The sequence below is a fragment of the Mirounga angustirostris genome, unplaced genomic scaffold (genome assembly GCF_029215605.1).
Source record: "Mirounga angustirostris isolate CCGP_5_RB_7025 unplaced genomic scaffold, mMirAng1.0.hap1 SCAF_5, whole genome shotgun sequence".
Classification (NCBI taxonomy): Eukaryota; Metazoa; Chordata; class Mammalia; order Carnivora; family Phocidae; genus Mirounga; species Mirounga angustirostris.
In genome coordinates, this window is record NW_026991713.1 from 85,091,486 (window position 1) to 85,115,803 (window position 24,318).

The 24,318-nt window shown below is 37.9% G+C and overlaps 1 protein-coding gene across 1 annotated transcript in view; it reads right to left on the reverse strand.

Annotated features, from left to right (window-relative positions):
* Positions 1-23,901, reverse strand: part of PDE3A (phosphodiesterase 3A) — a 320,190-nt gene extending 296,289 nt beyond the window's left edge. The window contains exon 1 of the mRNA XM_045873781.3: positions 22,917-23,901. Within this exon, the coding sequence (XP_045729737.1) occupies positions 22,917-23,873 (957 nt within the window). The 5' untranslated portion in view covers positions 23,874-23,901. The remainder of the gene's footprint in view (positions 1-22,916) is intronic.
* Positions 23,902-24,318: the final 417 nt, after the last annotated feature.

The window sequence follows — 24,318 nt, forward strand, 5'->3', positions numbered from 1 at the left end:
CTTTGGAGATTCAAGTTATAAATTCTCCCGTGTTCTTCTTTACTCCCTACCCAGACCCAATTTCAGTGGCTTCAGTGAGAGCACCACATGCCAACTAGAAGATAAAGGCATCGATATGACCAGCTTTATCAGGCCTGTAAAATTTTAATGGGTCCCACAGCTTCACCACTTTCAGAAAGGTGACTAAAGAAGGAAACCAACTAATAGAGATAAACTAGCAAAAGGCTAACTATAAATTAGAAGAGGGATGGTTTAACAAGTACCCTATTCTTCAATACTGAGAAACTATGAGGGTTTGTTGTTGTTGTTGAACTGTTTGTTTTTTCAATTGCAAAAGGAATATATTCTTCAAAAAACATTTAAACAAAAGAGAAAAATGTAAAATTACAAAAAAGACCTTTTTCTTTTTAACAAACCTCATTGCTTCCTTAAGAATACCCTGCTTCCTTAAATTACAGAGACACCCTTATGAGTCATTCAAGAAATTCACCTCTACTGATAACATTTCTACCATCTCCTTCCCTACATAACCATATAAATCCTACACTACCAATCCCAAATTGTATTCTAAACAGTAGCTACCATTTACTGAATGCATAATACTTTCTAGGTTGCAAACATCATTTAACTTATGAAAACAAGCCTATAAGGTAGCATTTTACTATCCACATTGTGTAAATGGATATATTCAGTCTCAGAGGGATTAATCACTATACCCAAGGCCAAATGGCCAGTAAGCGACTGGAGTAAAGACCAGAACCCGAAGCTGATAACAAATGTTATGTCTTAATTACTGCACTGTACTTGAATTCCTCCATCAATAGATCCTGTTCCTACTATTTTCACATAGAATAAGAAAGAATTCAATTTCCATTTATTTCATCCTCCTGTCCATACAGAGTAATAATAAAAATAAATGCACAATACTTTAAAATACTTCTCAGTCTTAGCACTATTGACCTTTTGTGTCAGATAGTTCTTTATTTAGGGGAATGTCCTGTGCATTATAGGAGGTTTAACAGCATTTCTGGCTTCTGCCTAGAAGATGCATGTTGGTAGCATCCCTCAAATCCTAATAACTAAAAATATCTTCAGATTTTGCTGAACGTTCCGAGGGCAAAATCAGTCCCAGTTGATAACCAATGCAATACTCTAAAACTTTAGAAACAGAGCAAAAGAATAACTCAAGTTCTGATATATTTGAAGTCATATGTTCTTCTATAAAGATTACAATTATAGAATTTGGCACTTCTAGAAGAATATGTGGAGTTCTACCCAATTACAGTACTTTTTGGATAGCTAATGTGTTATACAAATAAATATTTAACTAAATTAGATAAAAACATTTCAAGTACAATTCTTTAGTTTAGCTGTCTGTGTCACTCCAATGTTAAATAAAGTAAACCATTGACTGCCCAAAGTGCTACAAAGGGGTTTTTATTTATCTCAACTCCTGAAAAAGTAATTCATACCATCTTTAAGGAAGAGATGCCTTTTTAGAACTTCTAGTGCTCAAAGTGCACCTGGGTGACTCAGTCGGTTAAGCATCTGCCTTTGGCTCAGGTCATGATCTTGGGGTCCTGGGATGGAGCCCCGTGTCAGGCTCCCTGCTCAGTGGGGAACCTGCTTCTCCTTCTCCCTCTGCCTGCCAGTCCCCCTGCTCGTGTTCTCATTCTCTCTCTTTCTCTCTCTCAAATAGCTAAAAAACAAATCTTTTAAAAAAAATAGCTCGTCTTTATTAAAAAAACAAAATAAAACTTGCAGTGCTCAAGCTACTCTCCGCCCATTTTCCATGATTTCCCTGTAAGTGACAAGCATGAATTCATAAGCTATAGAAAATAAATAATGAAGCATAACTTTATGGGAAAAATATGAAACAGTCTGCCATCCAAGGTTAGAAAATCAGTAATTAAAATCAAAAGTAAAATCTAAGTCACCTATAAAAATGAAGACAAATATTGCCTCTTGCAAGACTATTTCATTGATGTCCAATGAAACTCCAGAAAAGGCCCTTCCTCTAAGCTATATTTATTTAAATATCTCCTTACAGGAACTTTGTACAGGAAAGTAAATGCTCACTTGGTCCACAAATTAGGTTCATGCCCTTCTTGGATCAAGTTCATAGAGCTGTGATTTGCAAGCTTTTTTTTTCCCCCCTCATTTCAACACACCTGATGGATGTGGCAGGCACATCAGTTACTGTGGTTCACTATAGCACTGAGGGAGTGGGGAGGCCTTCCTAGAGAGAACATGCCACAATCAGGGCAGGTTAGAGTTTACAAAGCCTACTATGTGATCATCACCTTCACAGAGACAAGGAGGCATTGCTATTGCCATCTCAAAGAGCTTCACCTAGGATAAAAAGTTCATTTTGCCATTGAAAGTGCCATCTTATGCTGATACTATTTCCAAGGGTACCCATAATTTGGTGCATCAAAGCTCATGCCTTCCTTTTCCAGCTACATTTCAGACCTATATAGCATGATAAATTCATCAAGCTTTTTTTTAATAATTGTATTAAGGACTTTGTACAAAATCATGAACAAAATGTCATATTTCCATACTGGTTCTATACCAATGAGAACCTAAGGCATAATTAAACTTGCCACAGACCTCTATTGTGTTAAAGGTCTGCTCTGAATGAAGATAAAGTAGATAAATGCAATTATTTTAAATCCCTAAAACTTGACCAAGTTTCATATATATATATATATATATAGTGTTACTTCCTCTCACTTTTCATTATTCTAGCCATACATAAATCACCAGAAGATACTTAATACAGCAGAAACCTTGACTATCTTCCTCTTTGCATCTGAATCAAACAAGAGCAGAAGGTCCAAAGCACTAAAGACACAATATGGAGAGTTTAGTGCTAACCCAGGTGAAGGTCTTCAAAGTTTTAGCTGACTAAAAATTAGATATACATCTATAGATTATTTCGCTAACCAAGAAAAAGCAAATGCAGTCTTAGTGTATATTAAGGATCTTACTCTCTAGATGCGTGGTTTGTAAGTAGGTATGTTACAGAATCACACATCCTCCTACCTATTCACCCATATTTTGATACAGTTTAGGTGTAGGATTGGTGCTTAGGCAAGTATGTGTTAAACAAAGGTCTAAATTATTTTGATATGAAAAAGGAGACAGCCACACACTTTGTTCAAGTTAGACCACATTTAAGCTACTGTACCAGGTTCCAAACTTCTCAATTTCAAAAGACTGTGATTTCCAAAAAGGGTGGGGAGGGGGAGGGAAAGAGAGTAGAAATGCTACAAAAGGGAACTTAGTTCCCTACCATAGTAACCATTAAGCAAAAACTTAGAGGATCACTGTTAGGAATTTTATAAATTTGGCTCTACCTTTAATTTCCCTCCAACCCGAGGATATAACAGCAGTGATGCTTTCTAGGAAAAGGAACACATACATCAACAAGGAAAAAAAGATCTCCAAAACTCCACTATGATATATAAAGACAAGTTCAGAAGAACATAGAGAGGAATGAAGTGTTTTACCAGGTGGGGAACTTCACCAAGTGGGCAAAGAATAGAAGTCACACTGCACTTAAGAAAACTTGACCTAAAGTGAGTAGCCTAATATGTTTTACATATATGTAATATATATTTACGAACACAAAGCATTTATATATTTATCTAAAGACAAATCATTGTTAAGCATTTAGAAAAACCCAAGAAAAAATACCAAAGTGGAACTGAACCTAATAATCTTCCAAGGTTAACAGCTCTAGACTGCCTAATTATCACAATTGGCAAAATAATTAACTGGTTATATGACCTGGCATTCAAGGATAAAAAGCTTGACCATGTACTTTTAAAGCGCAATCTGGGGTTATGACATAAATCACCCGAGGATCTCAGAGGATCACACAGGAGCTGCAGTCTGTATTGGTCTCTCTCATTGGTAAAATCAATACCAAGAGTACAAAGTTGTCTGCCCTGCAAGATTTAGGACCAATTTAAAAACTAATCTTAGGGGCGCCTGGGTGCTCAGTCGTTAAGCGTCTGCCTTCGGCTCAAGTCATGATCCCAGGGTCCTGGGATCGAGCCCCGCATCAGGCTCCCTGATCTGCGGGAAGTTTGCTTCTCCCTCTCCCACTCCCCCTGTTTGTGTTTCTGCTCTTGCTGTGTCTCTCTCTGTCAAATAAATAAATAAAATCTTCAAAAAAAAATAAAAACTAATCTTAAATAGGGTGATCGTCTTTGTACTTATGAAAATGGCCACAGCCTATAATCTTTCTGTGTTTGCAGTTATAGACTGGGTACAAGAGGCTTCTGGTTCTTTTTAAAGTGTACATACTGAGCAAGGGAACATGGTGTGCAAATGTAACTCGGATATTAAAATAGCTTTTGTGAATAAATGAAACTGGGCCCCTCCAAACAAACAAGGGCACATGAGGCTGCAAAAGTAACCTACATCAAATATGTCCAAATCAGACGAATACACACACCATCTTCCCTTCCTTGTTCTGAATGTAAAAACACACATCAACCTTCTGATGCTTCTTCTCTCCAAGGGCATTACAAATATTTCCAGTTTCCCAGGTTCACAAACTAAAGGATCGTTCATGCACTTTGTTAACAACTCCCACCATCAATCACTGACTAATCCTGCCAATCCTTTGTTTTTTCTTAAATCATCTTTCCTTCCCAACCACAGCTCTTCTAATAAACCCCACTGTCCCTAACCAGACTCTTACAATAGCCTCTTACATGTCTCCCAAAAATGTCAGTTTGTCCGTCATCTGATCCACTGCTATCAAAACTATGTTTCATCCGTTGGCATCACTCTCTCATTAAAAAACTTAATGACTTCTGGTGCAGACAAAATAATGTTCCTATTCCTCGGCTTAATCTTAAAACACTCCATTATTCATTCCCCTATCCCCACCCTTCTCTATCTTATCTCTTAAAAATTTCCCACCATCCCACCTCTCCTCCGTCCACAAAGGTTAGGCTATCCGTTTACTATCTTTTCCAGAACACAACCTCGCTCCACACCTGGCATCCAGTCCTACAACGCGCTCTGCGCTTTCTCTTCCTCCTTCCCTCTGGACCTCACGTCCACAGGGGAAATACAGTGAAACAGTCCTGCAGTGACATTCCTGTAATGATACCTTGGGCTTTTTTCTTCTTTTTTACATACATTCTTTACATGTTACCAAAGTTGACTCCAGTCAGCTTCCTCTTCATATAAACACAAGAAAAGGTGAAAAATAAATCCAAAAGAGAAGTCAGAGAGGAAGGGAAGACAGAAATCCATGTTAAGAAGGTGATGGTATTTGAGCATTAAATTTAGCTCTGACCTTTCTGGAGTGCAACGTTCTCATGACTTTCTGTATTTCAAAGTATGTATCACTTTGCACTGCAATCCTTTGTTAATGCCGTATGTTTACGATATGCTCAGGGAGGGGTTGCAAGGGTGGTCCACTCTGAACCCTCCACCAACAACCCCACCCTCTCTGGCACGTTCTGGACACTCTTCAAACGTTCCGAAATTAAAAAGACATGAACAGTGTAAGTTTTCCAAGGAAAATTTGCACAAGCCAGGGATCCATAGTTGCAGTCTAGGAACTAACCAGGCTAAAAGTGACTTTCCCAGTAGGAATGAGCAACTTCCTTACTTTACCAGTAAGTACTGGTAGTCTGATCTTCCTTACAATTAAATTCTCCCATATAAATTAATAACCTGACATTCTGATTCACGAGCTATAATTTTATTAGTGTGCCTTAGCAATGAATAACCTCTGGTTCTATAGAAAAAGTGCATCTCTGACCTGCAAGGCTGAGATCTGGATTCTAGCCAAATGCTAACTTCAGTGCCAAAACCAACACCCCTTCCCCCACCCCTAAACACACACATACACTCGACAGAGAAATGCCTACCAGTCCTGTCACCTTAACTCAGCCATCTCAACTGTAATCAGCTAGTGCTAATCTACTTACTCTCTTTGGATAGAACAGTAAAAAGAGGATGGAGTAAAGTTTTTTGCCTTTTTTTTTTCCCTGTTAAAACACTATCTCTGATTCTATCATATTTATTTCTGCAGATTTATGTTGGAGGTGGACAGCGGTCTGAGACCACACTGTATTTTTTTAGGTAGTTATGGAAACTGGTTTAATATACCTAAATTTAGTTTCACATAAATTTACAGTTCTTCAAATGAGAAAGCATAGTAATAATCCACGACATGAAAGTAATTTTTAAAACATTACATATACACTGCTTCCCTCCCTTCATTTATTTAAACAAATAATAACAACTAAAAATATACAAAGTTCCTTTGCCTTAGGCAGGAAATGCAAAGAATAACCAACAAAATCCTGACAAGCAAAACTGAAATTAATCAATATTATACACAGTGTAACTCAGATGCAGAAAAAGCAAAGTATAAAAATAACATTTCTGCATATGTGGATACAATTTTTAAATATTATAAAAAGGCTTATATTTATAGACTATATACAAACTATTGGGGAAATTATACTGTATATTTAATAAACACTTCGGTACATGGAATTCTTTCAGGCAAAGATTTTTTTTTTTTTTAATGTTCATTACTTTGAAAAACAATCATTAAGAAGTTGATTTTTATTTGCAACTGTACTGGCCTGATAATCAGTGAAGTAGGCTCAGGACTCTCCATATGTTTTACAAAGAATTTTCTCTCCTTAGTAGAGCATATTTGTTTTCATGTTCATCTCAACATATCATAGGCAGGGAATTACTATTTTCTTGCCACCTTTTAACCTAAAATAGGCCCAAGAGCCTTTGTAAAAAATGAAGCCCATTTCCAAACATATACACATATTTCAGTGCACATGTATATTTTTTCATAAAACTGTACTTCCAGGCCAAGTTACAAAAATTGGACGTATGTCAATCTAGAGATTCAGGGACCCGTTGTGGGGGATCATAGACCAGTTGAATATCCAGTCTTCTAAGAAAACTTCAGTTTCATCTGGGTCAAGAATCAGGAATGCAAAGCTGTACTTCACAATTTTATTAAAGGCCACGTTACCATTCATAAAAGCACCTGGAACTGTTATTTCCCTGCCTGTAAGTCCAACAACTACCAAGTAAGTGCCCCCCAAAATGCTCTGTGAACATATGGAGAGGAACAATGTCAAATGACTACATTTCTTCACAAAGTTTTGTTCTTCTGATTATAAAATATGTGTTCAGGGTTAAAAACTTAAAAAAAATACAGAAAATAGAAAAATAAAAATCACCCATGATACCCTCATACAAACAATAAACACTTTGACAACCATCCTTTCTGCTATGCATTTTGTTGTTATAGGGGATAGCATGCCCTATCCTCAGTTTTGTTTCCCAGTTTCCCTCTCTACTCATCAAAATATTTTCCCAGGTGATTAAAACTCCCCATTTCACATGTTCTACAATTCCTACCTTTTTTTGCTGCCAAGCAATATGTAAAATATTTCATAATCAGATATTAACCACAGTGTAGAGTTAGCAAACTCTGAAAAGTTGCAGGGCAATCAAGCTATCATAATTTAAATATTTATATAGCACCTATCATTGAAGTGCTCTATAAGTTGACAAATGGTCTGAGTTAATATGAAAACAAAATAGAAGTATTTCCTCTATAGGAAGGTGTGGGATGGATTGGCAACATGCCTTTAGATAAGATGAGATTTGTCAGACTATTCAAAGACTAATAAGAAGAGAAAGACTTGAATTTTCTTTGAACAGTCTAATGTTTTTGCTATATTAGAGCTTGAGATGTTAAAGCATCTACAAATACATCTGTTTAGGAGGGAGAGCAAGAGAATGACTATTAAAAATTTATTTATTGGGGCGCCTGGGTGGCTCAGTCATTAAGCATCTGCCTTCGGCTCAGGTCATGATCCCAGGGTCCTGGGATCAAGCCCCGCGTAGGGCTCCCTGGTCCACAGGAAGCCTGCTTCTCCCTCTCCCACTCCTGCTGCTTGTGTTCCCTCTCTTGCTGTGTCTCTGTCAAATAAATAAATAAAATCTTTAAAAATTTATTTGACAGAGAGAGAGAGATAACGAGAGCAGGAACACAAGCAGAGGGAGCAGCAGAGGGAGAGGGAGATGCAGGCTTCCTGCCGAGCAGGGAGCCCAATGCAGGGCTCGATCCCAGGAACCCGGGATCATGACCTGAGCCGAAGGCAGACGCTTAACTGACTGAGCCACCCAGGCGCCCCTAAAAACTTATTCTTAAAATAAAAAGACATTGATATAAGAATAAAATTTCAAAACCAACCTTTATCATACTAAATGTTATGATACCCTAAACCAACTAATAAGTTTTGAAGAGATTAAGATACTTGATTGGAATTTGTTTGAATGTAAGGAGATATGACAGCTTTCCTGAAGGTTGGATTTATAATTTGTACATCCTCTGAAAAGCAAGGACAGAAGGTAAACTGGGAAAGGAAAAAAATCACACCAATCAGATTTTTTTTTTAAAAGAAATGAAGAAAGATGATAGATAGATGATAGATGATAGATAGATAGATAGGTAGATTCCCTTAATATTAGGCTGCTGAATACAAGAGAAAACATTAAAGGAACGCTCTTCCTACCCTCAAAGAGAAGTTCAGCCAGTCAATACCAATCTTGGTGGTACTGGCTTCAATATATATTTCCCACTAACACTACCTCTTGGTCTAATTCCCAATCCTACCTGGATTATTGCAATAGTCTTCTCCTTTCTTCCATCCTAAAACCTATTCACACTCAACACCAAAAGCCTGAGAGATCCTATTCATCATAGACCTGATTACATCCTTTCTCTACTGAAAACCTTTCAATGGCTTCCCAGTCTGCTTGGACCAACAGCTTTGTAAGGATTCCCATGGCCTACTGATCCACTGGCCCTCTCCCATCACCTCTCTGACATCTGCTCCTCCATCACAGAAGCGAAAACCAGAGGATGTTCAATGACCAAGCTGGGAGGTGGGGGGAAAAATGACTACCAACAGGAAGAATTTCTGAATTGAAGCCAATGATGGTACAGGAAGATGATGTAGGACCCTTGCTCCTACCAAGGTCAAACCAAAATAACCATCTCAGACTAGACTGAAAGATCATTCAGTATGTGGGAAAATCTGGAAGAAAAGTGGTCTGAGTATGGAGGTCTATAGTAGAGTCCTGTGGGAGCTGGTAAAAAGAGAGAGCATCTAGAGGATTATTTTTACGTGATAAAGTAAACAATCAAACAAACCCTTCCACCGAGGGTCATTGCTGAGCCCGCACTGTCCTAACTACTTTGCAGAGATTATAAGCAGGAAGTCCCTGTTGAGAATAATGGTACCACTGGTAAATTATGAGAAAAAAGGAAGGGTATGACTGGAATTCTACCATGAAAAAATGAAGCAAAAAATTCTGAGAAATCTGTTTTTCAAAACAAAATACAGGTTATTACGGCAGCTGGTGGACAACACAAATCTCTGATGGGATTATATGACACATGCTCCCAAATTTGACACTCAACAGCATCATCAGCCATTTTTGCAACATGCCCAAAGACTCCAATTTTCCTAAATACCTCCCTTCGTCCTTCTTCACTCATATCATTTTCTTCAGAAGCACCTGTCACCATCTTTGTCAGATTTTTCTCTTTCCGCTGTTAATATGTCTGGCTCCCCAGGATCTTCATTTGTCGGTAGCTGTGATCATGATATAAGCAACTCTAATATTTTAATTAACTTCCAGAAAACCTTCATGTTTCACAAGACTTACAAGTCTGTTTTTTAAATCAAATGTAAATTTGATACTTCCCGATATAAGCCCACAAACTTCAATGACATGGTCGTAATGGGCGGGTAGGAACAGAAACTGATCTTGTTCGGTTGGGAGGGATATTTGACAAGAACTGATGTCCATTATTTCCACTAATTTCATCTTCATACCTTAAAAAGTAGGCTGTATTATTCCCATCGTAGGATAAAGTTCAGAAAGTTGAAGAAACTTGTACACACGACAAAGCCTTGGCTTGTCTCAGTGCATATACTCTTTCTACTTAACATTTGCATAGCAACTGAGTTTGGTTTAAGCTTTATAACAGCCATATGAAATAGGTAGACAAATCGTTATTCCTATCTTACAGAAGAAGAAATTGATACACAGAGTGGTCAAATAATTCCTCTGAGGTATCCTCAATGGAGAAATCAAAATGAACAATTTTACGAATGTCATAGGTTCATAAACTATAATCAGTGTATATGTATAGATAAAGAAGGTTTTCCCACAACACTAAACCAAACACTTTTTAACTATTTGTGTAATCAGACTGCAAAAGTGAGGACTTTCTGTCTAGTTTTAGGAGACAGAAGTTTGTAGTCCCATGTCTCTCCCCTGAGGTAGCTAGAGTGCACCTAAAAACCTCAGATTTCTGGACCCCATTCTACACATAACTAAATCAGAGTACCTGACCATGGGACCCAGGAATTTTCATTTTAATAGGCTTCTCAGCTAGTTTTTATTCACACTAAATTTGGGAACTACAGCATGCAGCTAGATTTAGAAAATACCAGATAATGTATAGTTTAAGTAGAGGAGGTCAGGCCATCTCCTCACAGATTTTTAAAGCATCTGAAGGAAGTCTATTAATCTATTAATCAGAAACATGGACTGTTAGAATTCATAAAACAGTCTGATTAACATGGCATTATAATTATATGATATTAATTAACACCAGAGAAAAAGAAGCTAAGAATCTAGGCTTCTTGAGATACCTAGAAGATAACAAATAGTCAATGTGAAATAAAGAGAGGCCTGATGTTCAATAAGATACACTTACTTGCTGACCTTTTTAATCAATCTGATCACATAAGACGTAAAAATTCACACAAGATTGCCATAAGGGTACATTTATAAGTCACAGAGATAAATGCACTAAAGAAGTAAAGAAGAGATGTTTCAGAAAGTAATAATGTCAGGAAAGTTCATGAATAGCATTAGGATATCTGAAAAATAATCTAAGTGCTTTTGGTCTAAAGACAGATCCCAAGCCAATGCATAGCTAGACTTCCTGCCCAGTGTCCAGGAGTGACTCTCTCAGGGTCTTCTCCTCTTTCCAAATCACGAGAAGTTCTAGATTCTCAGTACACCAACGTTATGTACCCAAAATACTATACAGTATCTTTTTTTTAACTGAGGAATTATTGCTTTGATTTTGATCTAGCTTCTTTCTGCTCAAGCAAATGCTAGACTTAATTTCTTCCACTCATTTACTGTGGGCAGTTTCCATTTCTGAATGCCACTTTATTTTTTAGATAACTTACTTAATCAGTGTTCATTTATATCTGTACCCAACATTCCCAACACCAAATTCTCACACTTTCATTTAGGACTACTTAATTCCTTACAGAAGTTCCATTGGAAACATTTAAAAGTTCTATTTGTCATTCTCTAAAGGGGTTAAGAAGAGCAGATCCAATTATTAAAGTAAAAAAAAAAAAAGAGACAGAGAGAGAAACAGACAAAATGAGGCTACTGCCTTCAAAACTGCGCTATAATTTAGGCCCTGTTTATCTGGCAAAAACAATTCCAGTTATAGCAAAACAAATCATTAAGAGTAAAAACATACACTCTTCAAGATGGTACAGACACACAGCTCGCTTCCTGTCCCCAAATGAAAATACAGCTAAAAGATTTTGCTTCTAAATTTTTTATTAATATGTCAAATTTAAAATGGCTTGTTTACAAAAATATATTTTGATTATTTCAAAATACGAATTAATTTATAACTAAATTCTTAGTTTGTCATTTTTTTCAAATGGAAATGTTCAGGTTTTTAAAAAATAATATACTCAAAGAAATCTCAAACTGATAGTCTTCAGTAACAGCAACTTTTCTAAACAAAATCTACCTGTGAGACCACTGGGCATCCACAGAGTAAAAGAAACTTGTCTCTATAAAATATAGTTCGAAATAACTTTTTTCCCTGTAAACCCTGTACTCCTAGTTTATCTAAAGGCATGATAATTTGCTTCTGATTTCCGTGAAAGGCTTTGACAATATCTCTATATTAAGCATTAAAACTACAGCAACAAAATATTCTTATTTGTCTTAAAGACTTTCTATTTTAGCAAGTCAAGTTCTATTAAAAACTGGATAGACCAAAACAATTGACTGGATAAACTAAAACTTATTTCAATAAAACCCTGCAAACTGCGGATTTTTCAGTTCATCTGGACTCCAAAATTATGCTACCAAACTTCTAGATTCTTTAGCACAATTGGACCAGCACTGCAGTTGGGTGATATTTTAAATAAGCTAGTTTCATAAAGCCATTTCTGGAAGCAACGGGCTCGAAACAGATTTCGTAATGGAGCACAATTAAAAGACAAAATAGAGATCGATTTACTTTACATTAGGCATTTCAGGATATACAGCTATTCGATAAGAACCTCTAACATAAATACAGACTACTAGTGTAAAAAGGAGGCAGAAGAAGAACACCTGCCAACACTTTGTGCAGAAAGTGATAGAACAAATAAGGTCAACATTGATTCTTTCTCAATTACTTTGTAGGGTGAACATGAAAGAGACTTCAATTGTTATTTTTCTTAAAAAAAAAGTACCTAATTTCAAAGCTCACTTTCAAATTTACACTGTAATGATCCTGGTGGTAGCTTTGGTTATTTTCAGTTAGGAATGAGCTAAAAATAAATATCTAGGACTCATGATGAAAGTGGGATTTCCTCCCAGTAAGTGCGCAGGCAAATTCAGCCCCCTATCTGACACATGCAAGAGAATATTTTTTAAAGGAATAAAAATACAAATATATTTAAAAAAAATCTAGGTTTGCAGACTAGCTGATGAACTCTTTTTCTTCTCTCCATAAAAATTCACTTAAATCGGATTAATCACCACCTCAATCTCAGGAGATTAGGGAGATAACTATTTCAGATTAAAAGTCTTTTATTTCTTTCCCATCCGTTTCACCTGCCAGCCGGCACCCACAATGAGCAAGGCACTGGGACAGAATCTTCGAAAGGGAATATTTATGGCTGAGAAGAGCAGGCTAAAAAGTTTGATTCTTTTATAATGAAAACCGTTGTGATGAGAATCTGACTTTAATTCCTGAGCTTAGAAAGCACATTTTGAAGGTAGTCTCAGCAACTCAACAGGTTCTTGCTTTCCAAACTTCCCGAGAAACTGTTTGCGGGGTTGGGACCCCAAAATACGAACTACCAAACAAGGGGATGCTTTATATGACAATGCCCCCTGAGGAGCATGTCCTACGTGGACCTGTTAACTTGATCATATGAAACACTTAGTTTAAAAATAAAAACTATTTCTTTTATTTGCATTCAGTCTAGTTTAAAAATGTCCTACGAAAGCTGACTCCACATGAGTTGCCACAAAATGAAGCATCCCCCCAACCAAATAATATTTCTAATGACTTCAAACTTCCATTAGGTTGTTTTAAGTGGATTATACCTGGAGAGGGGGAAACATTTGCCACAGACATAGCATAAATATTCAATTATTTAAACTTACTTCAGAAGATGGAAAATTTTTTTTAAATCCTATTAAATCAAAACCACAAGCTTCTTGCACAAAATTATTTCAATATTCTGACAAGGTACTGTGGGGCGTGGGGGATAGAAAGGCCTTCGGTAAATTTTAAACACACTCTGAGGGGAGAAGAATCTGCTAGGTTAAAAACACGGGAAATAAAAGGCATTTCTTTGAAAAATTATACATCTACATATATATACATACACACACACACAAACACATATACATATACATGTTGTCAAAAAGAGGACTGGCAAAAAAAATTGACAAGACCAATTTCTACGTTAATTTAAAGCAATTTCAAAATTAGCCAGGGCAATGACTAGTTACATTCAAATACAAATTCTTTCAAGTAACAGTTATGATTATTATGGCATTTATTCTCCAGCTAGCTACTTCAAGAAGTCTAAATTTAGCCAACTTCACCAGGAGTGAGCCTGAGTCCACACTATTTCATTTTAGCTAAATGTGCTTCTTTGTATATCATGCTTCTACTATCTTCTGTTCTTTTTAGATTTCCTAAGTGATATGTGAAAAACCTATGTATCTCACTATTTTTATTCTGGAATGCAAAGATAAATAATGGGCTTTGCATTAAAGATGGGGAATTTATAAATCAAAGTCACCACAAACATCACACACAGAAATAAACGCATTCTCTTAAAAAAATCATTGTATACATCTATGTATATGTAAAGGAACATGACTTGTAGAAAAAGTAATTTTCTCATTAATTCTCAATGTAATATTGGAACACTGCCTAGAGTTAATGAATTTATGGAGTTTGGGGAGAGGAGATAGAAGAAAGGTGACATTCAAAAATCACCGTCTTTCTCAAAATCTGTACCTTTTCCTGAGTTCACCCTGCAGTTTGAAATCACACAGAGCTCCAAAGCCATTTCTAGTCTCGAAATTCCATACTACCAAAATCCCCAACCCTTTCTATACACAAAATGGAACTATTTCATTTCATTTTGTATATCCATGAAAGTGTTGTTTACATAAGCGGTGGTGAGAAGTCATCAGCACTTGACAGACACCGTTACACTTTTCATCCATTAAAACTCCCAGCAGGTCTGTCACTTGAGTTTCCTAAGTTACCAAGATAATGACCTGCACTATAAACATAAACACTTTCATTTCTAAAGAGACATTAGATAACCCAATTATACACTAATCACCATGAATGTGACTGATCACATGTTCACATGGCACACATAAGCAATCCCTGTTACCAAACTCGGAAAGGCAAAATCATAATTAATTGGCAATCTTGATACTGTGTTATAAATCAGGTTAACATAAAGGTTCCTTATTCAAGCAGTCTGTGAAACCACCCCTCCAATTAAAATAATATTTTTAAATATGTGCAATAATGTGAAATGAAGAAAAGGGGGGAAACAGACTTGCCAACTATTAGAGTAGTAGTTAGTGGGACAAAGAGTTACCAAGGTCACATATAAATTTGAACAATTGTATGTCAAGTGCCATCATGAAATCTCCATGGGTTTGCCATTTTAACTGAAGAGGTGACATTAATATTCAAGTATTTCATCTCTTTAAAAATTACAGCTGCGCTGTCCAAAGACGTAGCCATTGGGCACATGTGTCAGCTGGGTACCTGAAATGTGGCTACATCAAACGGAGATAGGCTGTGAGGGTAAAACATACACCAGATATTTCAATTTATAACAAAAAAAAATACAAAATATCTTGATTTTTTTATATTGACTTTATGTCGTTACGCCATCATGGATTACTTTAAACATTACTATCGTGGATTTCACCTGTTTCTTTTTACTTCTCTGTGTGGCTACTAGAAAATGCAAAATTCAGTATGTGGCTCATGTTAAATTTCTATTGGATGGCGCTTATCTATAATGTTTACAGAACTGTTTTCATCAAAGCCACTGGGTGACACTGTTTCTCCACTAAATTGATACAACCAAAGCAATTTCCTGGCAGAGGAAAAAGTCTCACATACACAGGCTCCCACACGTGCACACACACACACCAATAAACATAATGTGCTCTTTATAACTATCCACAGGATGAAACTTTCTTAGGATGAAAAAAACATGAGTACATTCAAGTAACTTTATTACTATCTCAGGATGCAAGAACATGAATGCATTTAACTAATTTTATTACTATCTTAGCAGGACCAGCTATACTTCAAAATCTTTAATGGTCATTCTGATTCCTCAATAATAAATGACAGCTCTAATCAAATCAAACAGGTAGAAGTTGTTTAGTTTCTGAATTTTCCCAACTAGCTTCCCACCTTATAAATGGTAATGTTCTCATGACCTCCTCTAATATTACATCCTACTTACATTTTAATGGATTCCTGAGGAAACCATGCAAAATAACTTAGGTGAACAAAAACCATCAGCTGTTTTTGATAACAAAGAAATGCTTTCCTGGTGTGCAGATTACTTTCTGCCTTGAATTTTGAAAGCCTGAACATTTTGAAATAGATTAAAAAACTAAAATGAAAACAAAAATCCATAGTCAAGCCACCAAAGCATGCTCTTCTTTGATGAGATAAAAACTCCACCACGTTAGACTTTGCAATGCAATTGATATTCATTCATGGGACAAAGTCCTAAATGATATATTCCAGAGGCTGCCTGGTACTATTTGATAACCAGAAAATTCACTGTAAGGGCTCAGAAGAGTTTTGTGTTATCTGTCCATTCAACGGGTTTTACTCAGTCTTCTAATTCTGAATGAGAATTTAGTTAGTTCCATGTGCAAAACCACAAAAGATACCCAGGCTTAAAATCACCAGCCTGACTCCTTCCCTACTCTCTTTCCCCAGCAGCATATTCAGGTCCAAGAGAAAAATGGATAAAAGCCAACATCCTGCCTCAGACTGGCTACATACATTTAGCTGAGTCTCCCTCAGTTTCCTTCTCTCTAAAATCAGACTAATGTTAGTCTCTTAACTACAGCCTGCACAGAACTGAGCATTCTGAGATCTCACTGCTACAGATTACTTGAAGCCGTGAACTACCTCAGGATGTGAAAACAAACCATCACTGTACCATACCGAAGTATAACTTCCTAACTCCTGCAATATTTTTACCTGTATTTCAGAAGTACTATAAAGGTATACTAACCTTAATTTCCATTTCAAATAAAAAATTCTGTCACCAAAATGTAAAGCTGCTCAGAATCTAAAAACATTTTAACTAGTATGTGTTGAGGAAGTTATTAAAATCTATGAAACTATAGATTTTTTACCCCAGAAAAATGAACAGACGAAGAGATGAATGTTCTGGATCTAGATTTAAAACCTACTCTAAGATCTTTTTTTTTTTTTTTTAAAGATTTTATTTATTTATTTGAGACAGCGAGAATGAGAGAGAGTGAGTACATGAGAGGGGGGAGGGTCAGAGGCAGAAGCAGGCTCCCTGCCGAGCAGGGAGCCCGATGCGGGACTCGATCCAGGGACTCCAGGATCATGACCTGAGCCGAAGGCAGTCGCTTAACCGACTGAGCCACCCAGGCGCCCTACTCTAAGATCTTATACGAATTCCTTCAACTATTATCTAAGAGGCCATTTAAGCTATTTTACTGATTTCCCCTTTCCTTATGTTGACCTCTCAATACCCTAACTAGCTCTAAGCTCTGGAGAGGTGAGGGCTGTATCCTGTCTGTGTATAACATGTATGATTTTTAGCATGAGGCCTAATGCGTAGATAAAATGTGTTGATACGACATTTGATAGTTTCACTGACCAAAGACCTTTATGGATAACATTAGCTAAGGGTAGCTAGCATCTTCTTTTAAGACAGTAGTATACTTTTATGGTGAACACATATGGCCAACTAATATTTTTGACAATTATTATCCAACAGATCTTTCTCTGAACTACAATTTATACACATCTTCAAGATATTTTTCTTCCAGAGATCAAAGCTGTGTATTTTATGTTGACAACAGCACAAATATATTCTCAGATCCAAGTTAAGACAACTCCCTAGGAGCACTGGGGGGCATTTTAAAACTCCCTTTTAAAGAATACTGCCAAGAGTAAAAGTATATATAAGTAATTACTAAAAGGATTTAAATTCCCATGTAAAGGAAATAATGTTCATTTGAATATTAACAGAGCACATCTTTAGGTATAAGAATATGGACATGCCTGAACCTTCTGAGGTTCATTCTGAATTACTTAATAGAGCTTCATTAAAAACATGAACGTATAAAGTAAACATAACTTGTCAATCTCATGTATCTTGAGGGTTTTTTAGAAGATACAATTACAAATATCACACAGAAGAGAAAGAAGAGGAGGAAGACTCTGTCGGGATAGGAGACAGAAGGCCAACTAAATAAACAATTCACCACAAACATGTAGGGTTATGGGTAATTTCAAGAAGCCAAAGACACTTGCCCTATGCAATGGCACTGCGTCTGCATGTCAAAATCTCTTAGGATGTCACATGATACAACAGTTGCATTGATTACCTTCATACATCCATGAGATTACATCTCACAACAACAATATTTCCTGAAAAATACAACTCCTGCCCTAAATCCAAGATAAACTCATTCTTTTGATAGATTATGTAACACAAGCTTTCGATGAAGTCTACATAGACTCCATTGGGATGTTCCTGGCACCAACCCTATTAACTGAAATCTTAAAATATACAGAAATATTTCTAACTTTGAGGTTCATAAACATCCCGCTTCAATCCTATTTAAATGAGTGAAATTAAATTTGGTAAAGCCTTTACTCAACCAGAGTCCTGCAAAGATTGTTCTCAGAGTTTTATTTCCTAATAGAATACAACAAATTCACACAAATGTCACTACAGATACAATGAATGCTTTTTCATGCCAGTGTCACTCACCTTAGCCTGCCTGCACCCCCTGCCCAGGCTTTTCAGAATGTATTTCATACACAGAGTCACTGTTCTGGTTGTTTATTTAATTAACATGACAGCCCAGCATACACAGCATTTCTTTCAGTTCTACAGTTTTAACTTTTTACACTTTAGACTCAATACAGAAAGAGTAAAATTACTGTTTGACTCCTTCCAACCTCTGTAAATTTATATAGATTCACTGACTATTTCTGTCAGTTAAGACAGTTTTTCAGTATGCTTTAAATATCTGTATATACAAAGTAAAAAATCACAATTTTGTCCCCACACACACACAAATTATTTTCCCTTACCTTTCCCAAAGGATAAGAATTTTTTCTTTTTAGTGTTTTCAGAAGTTGACATTAATTTTAATTCTGTCAGCAAGTTCTATATATCATTCTTTGTATCACCTTAAGCTGAGTTATACTACTGAAATGTGATAGAATTAAAAACCTGTGATTGTTTCTGAAATTTATTCAATTTGAGAAATACAGTAGGTTATACTGAAATGTATTTAGTAACTTAAGGACAATAGATTCTTTACTTTCAAAAGAAATACTTCTGTATTTTATATCCATAGTACAAATGTAAGTTATTCAGATAGAAGATGTAACAAGGCCTATTATGTGTCTACCATTAAAAAGCATTCCTATTTCTTATATTTGTCTTATTGTTATTTGCTTTTTCATTTGAAAATACCTTTCTTACATCAATGATGAAAAACTCGATTCTATGGATAACGAACCATCAGACTCCATTACATTCCTACAAAAATCTATGGTTGCTAATGATGTTTAATTAAGAGCTTTGGGGAAATATTTATGGAAAACATTTTGACTTTTAGTTACACAATACGAAGTATAGCTGCATGTTTCTGACAGATAATGTATCCATCACAAAGAATTTTGTCATTAAGTGGGACAAACACATTAATGGAGAGAGACCTATACCTTGTGTTTACTTCATGCAAAACCATAGGCAAAACTACTAAATTCTTAACATGTATCTAAAGTAAAACGGCATTGGTTTGGAATCTTTCAAAGATGAATGTGCAAGGTGGTTCACAGTAATTAGTGAGGAATGACCAGCCAATTGCGTTCTTTGATGTACAAAGAGCATAGGGACATCCCTTCAAATACGATATCCAAATGGTAAAAACTGCATAATTAAAATTTTGAATTAAAAAATAACATATCTATTAGTCATACAAAATATCTAATAATTCAAGAAATGCTAAGTATCTCTGTATAGTCCAGTGTTTAGATGGTATAGTGATAACTTGAGAGAGACATACCTACTCTAGGATGTGAACATCTACTTAGAAAAGATACATACACCTTAATGGACATGTCCACCCACCATAAAAACTACAGTTTGACACACTGATCTACAAAATCAGCCTGAGTCTTGAGAATATTGGACTGGTACTACTCAACTAAGAGCCATACAGATATTACAAATTTTTCTTTCCTAAGAGTAAAGATACATTCACTTCCGTTCACAGACAGACCCAGGGTCAGATGAATTCTGGGACTGAAGACTAGACCTATTTCTTTTTTCTTTGCTGAAAGCCATCCTTATCGTCCACACTGCAAAACTCACTCCATACGCAATATCCAATCTAGAGACTTCACTATGATTTAGGAAGGAAGGCAAAAAGGGAGGCAAATATCTCTGTCAGTTGCTTTCTCTTATGAGAATTTTATCACCTATTCTCCTTGACCTTTTAGAATTGAGTTGTTGAAGAGAGGTCGTTTGTAAGTGGCCACTATCGTTCACACAGAGAAGAAAAGGCTGAAATTCTCTCACCTTTAAACCTCACAATGAGCAAGGTCCATAAATTCTCAAGAGGCCTCTGCCAGACTTTCTGTGATTTAAGTCCTTCCACCTCTATTTAAAATTCACTTGTTGCCTCAGTATTGTCTTGAATTGAAAGTAGGCAATCTTTCATAAAAGAACTCCTAATCAGGTAGCATGCAGGGCAGGGTTATATACGTGTTTTATAAGTATTTTGATTCTTGACTTCATAAAGTATGTAGATGAGAGTGTACCCTTTGCACTCTTACCCAGAAGTTTGTTTCCTTATGATAAACCAGATAAGATATTTACTATATAGCTCCTCAACTTTTCACACAGTTAGGCTAACGTATGAGATACTGCCCTATCTTATAAGAGACTAGTCCATGTTAGTTCCCACCCCCCCCCCAACACAATTATACTCAGCAACAACTTTAATGGGCCATATATAAAAACCGGTCTTAAGTAACACACACACACACACACACACACATGCTAACCGATGCCCTCATTAAAACTTCAAGGATCTAAATTTCCGCTAAATGTAACCTTGTTTTTCCATCAACCATAAGAGATACCGTCTCTCACTTTAGAACATTCTTCATAAACACAGCCTTTAAAAAAAAAATAGTGACCAAAAAAAATGGCCAAAAAAATTACAAATGTGCATTTTCAACAGCATTAATCAGCAAAACATTTAAAAATGCAATGCTCGGTGACTTTCTTATAAATCTGCAGATTATCTGACTTCTCCATTTATCGATCCAAACCAGAGAAAACCAATAAATATCTGCAGATTAATTAACACTGGTTAACTCACCTAAACACTTTATCTTAAATCCACCTTTAAGTCCTTAACTTCTAAAAGTTACATGGAATTTCAGAAATTTAGGAGGCTAAATGATATTAATTTGAAGTTATTTATGATTAAATCACAGATTTGCCTTACAAATTATGGTTCAACTTTGCAGTGATCATATCACATTCCCTTTTAAGTTAAAGTGTTCTAAACATAATTAAACCAGCAGTGTTTTCATTTAAAAAGACATTCTCTCCTGAAACTTTGAAAAGAAAGTAAACTGTGTTTTCCCCCTTATGGGTTTACCCTTCAATAGATAGCTTTATTCTGGTGATTTCCAAATTTCTACCAAAACTAAGTATCAGTCAGTGGCCTGTTTTTAACGTCACTCTTAGAGTAAGCTTATACCCAAGAAATATTTGCTTTATCTAAACAAAAAGCTAAATAAGTACATTAGTTTTAAAATAAACACAGAGGCTATGATGCTGTCATTCTGTTAAATAATGTCAAACAACTACATTCCGTGTAATCAACTCCATTTCAAAAACAAACTAACCACCACACCATATGGTGACTGCTATGTCTTAGAAATATCTAAATGATTCTCCACAGAATAACCTAAAGAAAGAAGAAAGAAAAGAAAGAAAGAAAGAAAGAAAGAAAGAAAGAAAGAAAGAAAGAAAGAAAGAAAGAAAGAAAGAAAGAAAGAAAGAAAAAAGCTTACTATATCTTAGGACATTCTCCCACTCACTGAAGTTGTCCTAATAGGGCCATAGATAGGCATAAATTTAAATGGGAAAAGTGTAAATTTCCACTTGCTGAACATAATCAGCTCTCTACAACCCCCACCCACCCCCAAGTGTCATATCTGTTTGGAGCAGAGAAGCAAACACTTAGGTACACCTTTTGAGAAACAATTTGTATTTAAAAATTGGGATTTGTTCTTTTATGTCCTTTATAACAACTATATTCCATGGCCTTAAAACGCTTATTGCTAATAAGGAGATTCATCCCCAAAATTCATTAAACTTTTTTCTAGGACAACTTCACTCATAATTCTAGATTCCTCCTCTTCTTCCTTTCTGAGAGATTTATACCACCAGTAATCTTGTAATTATTCTTTTGAATTAACATTTCCTGTATAATCTATATAAATCCATTTGAATTTCTAAACATTCACTTAAGTATATACTCAAGAGAAATGTTTTGGTTTTTTTTAGTTGACACCAACAGCGCAGTTCAAGACTGACAAATTCCGCAGTTCAGACATATTGTTCCCCAAATAGAAGTTTATCATCAGGATACAAAACACATTTGCATGTAATAACGTATGTCCCCAAAAACAAGCTGGGCACCACCAGATGCAGCCTCTTCAAGGAAAACTTACTGCAAAACCAGAACCTCACCTTCAAGCATTCCTTGCTTTTCCTTTAAAATCTATATACTGACTTCCATAGACGTTGACTTGGCACTTCAGAAGAAACTTTACAAAAAGTATTAAAGAAACCTAGTAAAATCCACGTGTTGAAACATCACCCAGTGCTAAAAAGCTAAACTGGAGGATTTCTGCTAAAGGAGAAAACTAGGAGTGCACCTAAGCGTATGGAAGTCGTATGCCAGGTGTAGCAGATCTAAAAAGTTGGCCCAGGTGTGGAAGACCCTGCAAATGCCATCTAGCTTTGTTCCTTGTTATTGTTTCTGTTGTTCAGGTTATAAAATACCGTGCGAGACGCAGAAAATAACTCTCTAGTTTCCTACTGAATCTGAAGTTACACCACTTTTCTAGACTATCTTTCCTTTAGCTCCCAGCACTCGGATTCCCTCCACTTTGTGGCGAATCCCCAGCGTTTCAAGTCTTCCCGAGAGGCGAGTGAGAGGAGCTCGCCAGTGCTTACCTGTTCCCTCGGTATGCAGGGCAGGGAGGTCCTCCGATGGGACTTGCTGCCGCAGCCGGACATCTCCGCGGACACCACGGAGCTGGACCGCCTCCTCCTCTTAAATACTGGGATATCTTCCTTGGTCCCAGCAATTTGCTGGGACCCGAAGTGCTCCCTCGGAGCCGCCCCCGCGGACTGCGGCAAGATTTGCTCCACGTACCTGGCCAGGAGGAGCCCCAGCACGCCGGCCAAGTACGCCAGGTATGGTCTCCAGGCGACCTTGAACCTCTCTAAGGAAATGAGGGACACGGTCCTGACCGCGCTAGTCAAGGCGATCATGAGGACGCCCAGCCTCAGCCTCAGCACCAGCCATGTCGCGGCGGCCAAGCAGCTGAGCACCACCCCCGCGGCCGGGAGCGAGAGTAAGTGATCCTCCCCGACGCCCAGCCCAATCTGGACGAGCGCTTCCCCCCCGCAGCAGGCGGCGAGCAGTGCGACGGCCAGAGGCAGGCGCACCCCGGCGCGCAGGAGGTACAAGCCCATCCAGAAGAAGGCACACAGAAGACTGAAGAGCAGCGCCGAGGGCTGCAGCCAGGGGCTGAGCGGCGCGCCGCCCCCAGGAGCACCTCCCCGAAGCCCCGGGAAGACGCCCCCTTCTGCTCCCGGGGCCGCTTCCTCCGCCGCCGCCGCCACCTCCTTACTCTGCTCCAGGTCGCGGCCAATCTCCCCGCGCACCAGCCTCACCAGCAGGGCCAGCAGAAAGGACAGGGAGCCCGCGCACAGCGCTGAGGAAAGTTTCCGGGAGCGCCGGAGCGGCTGCAGCACCAGGTCTCCCCAACGGCCGTGGCTGCCGGAGTCCCGCGACTGTGCGGGGCCGGCGCCAGCGGGACAGTCCGGGCCCGCCGCGGGGGCTGGATACACCCCACCGTGGCCGGGCTTGTCCCCGACTCGCGCGGCCTCGCGGGGCACTGCCATTGTGTGCCCTCCTCACGGAATCCCCAAGGTCCCCCGGACGCCCCCACCCCGACACATGCACGCACGCACTCTCTCCCTAATCCCACCCTCGGAATCCCTCCTTCTCCCCAGGCCCCCAAGCCACCGCAAGTTTCAGCTTTCCAATAACTCCTGGAGAATCCTGGATGCTCCAAAGAGACGCCTTCAAGTTAAAAGCTAGCACACGCAGAAACGATCAGACTTCCTCCTTTTCGCTCTTTGAAAAACTCTTAAAAATTGTGCTCCACCCCCACCCCCCGATTTCTATCCTCCGGGGTCTCTTGCTACTTCAGGATTTTAGAGATTGCCCCACGCGTCCGGCGCACGGGGGGTGCAGAAGCTGGAGGAGCCGGGGGCGCAGGGCGAGCTCGGGGCCATCTCGGGCGCCACTCGGCGCAGCGTTGCTGCGCGCCGGGCCCGCGGCAGA